Here is a 6,827-nt window from a genome sequence, read left to right as displayed (position 1 = left end):
AACCGTTGACCGGAAGCAGAATATTATAACGCTGCTTATAAATAAATTTTCACTCTCTAGAAAGATCGTGACGGTTTTAAGTAAATAATTGATTTCTGCATAGTATTCTTAAAAAGTAGTGATGGATCCGCATACAGAAGGTAACAATGCATTTAAGGGTAAATTTTTAATCGTTTTATTAAGCAAAATTTCCATTCAAATGTAACGAATATAGCGGTTTCAACGAGTATTTTTTTGTTAATTTTTGTGAATATTAAGGAATTTGTTGTATCCCCGGGAGAGATCGCGTTATTATTCTTTGTCCAATTGAAAGCTTAGAAATTTGGCTAATATAGTGTGAAAAGACTGCCCACAGAAAATCGCAGATAAGTGGTATTTCTTTACTTAGAAAATGTGTTAAGGAAAAATCTTAAAACGCAACTAGTATATAATAACACTACTTTAGATCTATTTTAACACTAAAATTAAACTTTTTAGATGAATTTGAGGCCGCTGAACTAGAATTTAATTTAAAACATAAATAGTTTTCGAGATATTAGCAAAAGTCATGTTTTCTGGGACCTTTTGGTCCTGTTGCTAGAAATCTACCGGAATGTAGGGCGAACCCAACTATGTTATATATGTATTTCGGAATAAACGTTTGTTTTCATTTACATTGGTGTTATATAAGTGATGATTAAAGAAATAGTTTTGGGTATACAAGCGTTTAAATTTAGATAAATGTCATTTTAAATAAATCTACGATATTTCAGTAAATATTGTATCCAAATTGTTAAAAATCAGTATATAAAGTAAAATTTTGGAACAAAATAGGGTTATTATTAAATTTTTAGAAAAAGGGTGTGGCCCCGCACACTTAAGATGAAATGCTATATCTCAGTATCCGCTTCACTAATCCATACAAAACTCGGCATGAGCCTTGCTTAGGCCATACCTAACATAACTGCTTAAAATTCTTGATATCAGGCGATAACCACGTCCACTTCCCATATAATGGTAATTTATAGAAATGCGAAAACTGCCATAAATCAATAACAACCGAAGCTAATTCACTCAAAATCGATTCTTGAAATAACCCCTTAGCATTAAATAAATGGGCGGGGCGCCGCGCACGTTTGACTACAAATGTATTTTTCGGTAACCGATTTATCAATTTGTACCAAACTCGTTGCACTTAATAACCTTGGTATGGAAAAGCAATTCGTTGAAAAAACGAACACTCCGATATTTAAGTAATTGAGGACGCTAATTTACTCTAAGTTAATACTTACAAAATTCTCTTAATAATAAATAAGACTGTTATTATTACAAAAATGTAGTCTTATTACATTGGGTGCGTTCGAGCTTCGTAATAATTACCGCAATATTGCAGACATGTTGCTGATACTCCACTGAAACTCTTTCATAAAAAAAGGAACACTGCCGCATTAATTGCACCTCGAATACACCCATTTCTTACATATACTGTAATATATATTTGAATTATTAATTACTTTAATTAAAGTTTAATTTGTTTTTTAAACCCTGGGAGGTTCCTTAAAAGACAAAGCCTTTTCAAACCAATTTCAATTGATGCTGCAATATGGGCAGCAATTAATTTAACTAATTGAACAAAAAGTTTTAACAGGTGGCAACTCTGTTAATATTTTAACGTATATTTACTTGATTTTAAGCATTTACAATTCTATATGTCAAAACACGTCTTTTCTAAACATTTCGAGTTGAAATATTCATAAAAATAATTTTGGCCATATAAATCGGCTAAATACCCCTATGTGCGCCGTTATCTGATTTTATTGTTCATTGCAAGCACTTGCGGTTAATAGCTTTACAAACAAGTGAGAATGTAAATGCCATTCATATCTAAATATATCATTAAGGATGTCCATAAAATAGCACCCTTATAAGAATAAATACGTTAGGCAGTTTTTCAGTTTTCACATTTATCGTATTAAAATTTCAAGTTACAAATAAATTTTGCAAATTCAAATGTATCTTTATTTTGTATAAAATTTATGTTAGTAGCATATATATTTTTTATTTACCTACAGTGGTTTGTTAGTACATACATATGTATATATCCATTACAAATTGTTTAGTTGCCCAAATCGAGCTACAAGGCACACGGTCTCATACCGACGTTATTTGATTAGAGTTTCGTATAGGACGGATACGAAGCAGCCGACGCCGAGAGAAGCTTCTGCCTTTGATGAAAAGTTTTTGCTTGGAGCGTTTTGAAGTGAGTATGTATGGCCAGCCAGATGTAAACCTCAAATGCTGAAAAATTAAAAGTAGTGGCTATTAAGTGTAATATGTTCATTTCAATGTGAACCACGGAAAACGTAAGCATTTCTCGTGTTAAGCTTCTGCTTAGATTTTTTAATTCTCTCTTGAATAAAAACAAAACGCAAACAAGAAAAATAATCGGTACCGCAAAAAATATTTTATATATAAAGACAAAAAGTTTCGTTAACCCTAGGAACGTTATCTATTTGGTAGTTACATAAGGCCTTAATATACCTATATAGGCCTTACTTAGTTCTGCTCTATTTTTTTTAAACGTTTAGGATATAAAATAATAATAAAATATAAGAGCTCACGATTTGTAGCATTTTGGGTGTAAAGTGGCTACGTAGCAATCTAGTACGCATTTTGTTTTTGAAAAAGCCATAAAGCGTGTGCTAGATTGATACGTAGCAACTTTACCCCTAAAATGCTACAAATCGTGAACTCCCATATAGTTCTATCAATAAAAGCTACAATCAAATTTATATATCTATATATACATGTGGTCGTTGTTGTGTTTCTCTCTTACTTTTTATCAAACTCATGCGCGTATGACTAACTGGCCGTCTCCACAGGATAAAATTTATTGCTGTCCAGCTGTCATTATGGTAGCTAGATATAAGTTATATCAGTGGCAATGTTTGTGTGGACTTGTTATATCTTGATATAAGCGTTCTTAAACCTTTTTTGCCGAATATAATCGCTTAAACAATTTAGAAAATAGGTTATTTTACATCCTGTGGGGACGAGCAGTTACTTATGGTTTACACTGGAAAATACTGTCATGACAATAGCAATAGCACACTTTTTTACTCATACATACTTTTCCATGCATGCGTTTTTGACAACTACTACGTATATCTTCATTGTCTTGACAGCATTGTCCAATGTAAACCCTAAGTAAATAAACGTCTTAATTTCAAGCGACCCTAGTGTGCACGTAGTACTTAAATCAGTTATACATAATGCATAGATAGACTATGTAAATACGTATACACATAGGAAAATAAAAATCTTGAATTTCTTCACATCTATGTATTATTCTTGTTTTGCGTTTTGTATATTCGCATTAACTTTTGATGATAATAATGTTTTTAGGAATGCTCAGTTTTTTCGTTCACTGACTCAAATCTTTATTTGAATAACTTGCCCAAAATAAGAGTAGCGAAGAGCATCATAGCTAATCCAGATGGGAGTGCAACCTCTATTACTCTGGCTACCATTAATGCATTGTATATAAAACTAAAAATAATTGATATGGCAGAATTTACCAGCCACGGCAAGAGTAAGAGATGTCGTTCCTGGAATTGGGCATAAATTAATTTAAAAAAATTACATTTGTACATAATTCATACACATGCACACATAAAATAAGGCAAATCATTTGTAATTAAATATTAGAAAAAATATATGTTTTATATGTTATTTAAAATATCTACGAATATTAATAAATATGTAATTTACAGTATGTGTATGCAAAACCACAACATACATACATATGTGCAATGTAAACAATGGATTTTACTCATAGTTATTAATGGATCTTTTTTAACGAATTCGTAGTAATTTTAAATGAATGTATGTGTGAGAGCATCTTGGCCTTGTGGAAGATTGCTTTTCCAAACGAAAAAACTCAATTTTTTCTTTCAATTGTATCATAAGATGTTAACTTACCTTCAATGTGCCCAAGATTAAGCAAAAGGATGCTATTAAGTTCACGGAACATAACACAATATTTATGGTACTTGCTATTATCAAATCTGTAAATACAAGAAAATGAGATAAGAATTAGGTATGTAGTTATATATGTGCATTTGCAAGATATAATCGTGCAAATATAATCGTGGTACATACATATGTACATATGAATATGAACAAAANTATATGTGCATTTGCAAGATATAATCTTGCAAATATAATCGTGGTACATACATATGTACATATGAATATGAACAAAAGATTTACAGAATATTTAAGATGCATTACTTTATTCATTCAGTTGTTTGCCCATCCATATAGTACATACTTATACGACTTACGGGTCTTAATTTCAACAGGATCTTGGGTACTGGCCCCTCCTTCTTCCGGTGCTAATGAGATAAACCATTTGGCGATCTGTTCCGCAAAGCCAATAGATAAGGCCGATATTGTCATTCCTGTCAGAGAAATCACGACTCCCAGCCATCCTACTATCATGGTGACTGTATCCAATTGGAAACATAGCACTTTTCTGACCATTTTTAATACGAAGTTAATTCGAAAACAGATACTTTAGCAATGATTTAATTTATACTCGAATTGTATATAAGAAACACTTTGTTCGGCAGGTTTCGGTTGTAGAATGTTGACATGTGGGCTCCCGAAAGTGAAATAAAACTATTTTTTAGAAATTTTCCTGTCCCGGTCACAGAAAAAGAATTACAAAATTGAATACAGCAAATATAACAAAGGCAGTAAGTGATAAGCGGGCGAATAGGAATAAAATCGATATATCGATATTATCTTCTCTTGGCAATCGTTTACCCCACATCTACACCTACAGATTCTATTAAAAAGCTGTATTAACCCTAGAATGGTAAACATCGCGTGAGAGAGCAACATTTTTTGTTTTTTACGATATCTCCAGATCGCTCTTTCAAATTAAAGCGTGCGTTCGTGTCAACTCAGTTAAGCTCGCTATACAGTTCAATGCGAGCGTGAAAGTGAGCTGCCACTTTGAAACATAAAGGATTGTTTTTGTCGCGGTTATCCTTATTTGCCTTAGCCAAAGAACATAGTTATGCAACAAAGAGAGCGACAAGACATTTTCGGATAATAGCGACGAAAACAAAGCTTTATTTTTCAATGTGGCAGCACATAGTGAAGCGAAAAGCAAAGAATGCGACAAAGAGCATAGCGACGAAAACAAAAAAATTTGTTTTCGTTGCTTTCTGAGCTGACTGTTGCTTCACTATATTTTGACGTTTCTTGTCTTTTTCTTCGCTATTATCCGAAAATGTCTTGTCGCTCTCTTCGTCGCGTCACTATGTTCGTTGCCTTAGGCTGTCAATATGGCGGAATTAAAGCGAGGAGCTGCCAGGCGGTGACACCTCGTATTGATGCATCATGTGTTCAGGCATTGTACAATAATTACAGCTTTTGTCTTCCCAGAGATTGCATATTCCGATCTGCCTTATTTTAAAAACATCATTGTTGCCCACACTAAAAGGTTTAATGCTAGCGAAAAGGTTTATTTCCAAACCCCATATACAGGTCAGTCTAGAGGGAGGGGGATAAGGGGTGAATCCCCCCGGGCCCGGGCTTCTTAAAGGGGCCCGAAATATCAGAACCACAACTTGTTATTATTTTGTTTTACAACGTAATTGCTCCTTCGTTATATGCCTTCATTATAAACATATTACGAATCGTGCTGATTCTTTCCGACTCTATAAATTAAAGAAAATGATCATATGGCCCAAAACGCGGACTGTTACTGTTGCTTTTCAAAACTCGCTGAAACTCGCTAGAAACAACGTTCGGATAGTTTTTCTTCTTTGAACAGCTGCTTTATATTATCGAAAAAGTCTGCTCTCCCTATATAATGTTTTCGAAAGTCGGTACACAATTTCTTAGCTTAAGGATGGAACTCAAGAGCTACGTATTTATTGAACTGATAAAATTAATTTTGAGGTAAATATTTGCAAAAAATATCTTGTAGTCTGTTTTATAATAGAACATAATAATTAAGAACATAATAGTTATGAATACAGACTTCTGTTGCTGAGCAACTGTAAGTCGTTTCAGAAGTAATTTTCTGCTTAGAACTCGAACTGGACCTTAAAACTGTGCCAAGATATTGAGGTTTTCCGGGGTTAAGTACACGAAAAAAAGGCTTTAATGGCCACTTCTGTTTGCTCTATGACATTTACCATTCAAAATGTGGTTAAAGTGGACGTAACTCTTGAAGGAAAAATCTTATAGCTTCATTCGAGACTGCATTTTGAAGGATAATAATAGTAGTAGAAAAATAATTGAAATAATTCCAATATATTTTGATTATCTAATCAGAAAATTTTCTTCTTTTATCTTTTTGGTTCTCTTCTTTTGGCCTCGTTCCCAGCGTTGCAACTTGAAAATATTTTTAGGTACCAAAACGGCTACCAAATCTGTTTCCAAACTACCAAAAATTTTTCATCATTAAAACGAGATTTCTCGAGTTTGCGGGGTTTTTAGCTACACAAATTAGCAGTAAAAATTAAAACTACACATAATATTGTTTACGGTATTGGTTAATTATTCACACACAATTAAGATTAAACAAAATACATTCGGGCCTTTAAATAAAATAATTATGTGATTGTAAAATATGTTAATATCTTTGAGATTGATTCAATTCATATCAAAAAATTTTTTTTGTGTGTGAAAAAAAACGAAAGCAGTCATTTTATGCATTTCAATAAAAAAATTCCAAATTTGATTCAATTTGCATGCGCTAATTTTTTTTACCAATACATTCACACTTTGCAAATTGCCTATCACCAATTTTTCTTTCAACAGCTAAT

The 6,827-nt window shown here is 32.7% G+C and overlaps 2 protein-coding genes across 2 annotated transcripts in view; both read right to left on the bottom strand.

Annotated features, from left to right (window-relative positions):
* LOC108363856 (uncharacterized) overlaps positions 1-6,827 on the bottom strand; it is a 55,288-nt gene that overhangs the window by 25,488 nt on the left and 22,973 nt on the right. The gene's annotated exons all lie outside the window — the stretch shown is intronic.
* LOC108363854 (uncharacterized) lies at positions 1,916-4,816 on the bottom strand. Its single transcript, XM_017617364.1, has 4 exons — positions 4,326-4,816; positions 3,961-4,046; positions 3,437-3,587; positions 1,916-2,277 (listed from the first exon to the last, which is right to left on the bottom strand). The coding sequence occupies exons 1-4, from the start codon at positions 4,522-4,524 to the stop codon at positions 2,150-2,152; spliced, it is 564 nt and encodes a 187-aa protein (XP_017472853.1). The 5' UTR covers positions 4,525-4,816; the 3' UTR covers positions 1,916-2,149.

The sequence above is a fragment of the Rhagoletis zephyria genome, unplaced genomic scaffold (assembly GCF_001687245.7).
Source record: "Rhagoletis zephyria isolate East Lansing unplaced genomic scaffold, Rhagoletis_zephyria_1.1 Rzeph_scaffold_01397, whole genome shotgun sequence".
Classification (NCBI taxonomy): Eukaryota; Metazoa; Arthropoda; class Insecta; order Diptera; family Tephritidae; genus Rhagoletis; species Rhagoletis zephyria.
Note: the sequence above shows the minus strand (reverse complement) of the source record. Positions and strands in the feature narration are given on the sequence as shown.

Bases quoted from the DNA above. Each gene is read 5' to 3' on its own strand.
- LOC108363854 (XM_017617364.1), bottom strand. From the start codon at position 4,524: ATGGTCAGAAAAGTGCTATGTTTCCAATTGGATACAGTCACCATGATA. The intron at 4,047-4,325 runs GTAAGTCGTATA...TTGTATTTACAG, and splicing joins TCCTGTTGAAATTAAGACCC to ATTTGATAATAGCAAGTACC. The intron at 3,588-3,960 runs GTAAGTTAACAT...GCCCAATTCCAG, and splicing joins TAATCTTGGGCACATTGAAG to GAACGACATCTCTTACTCTT.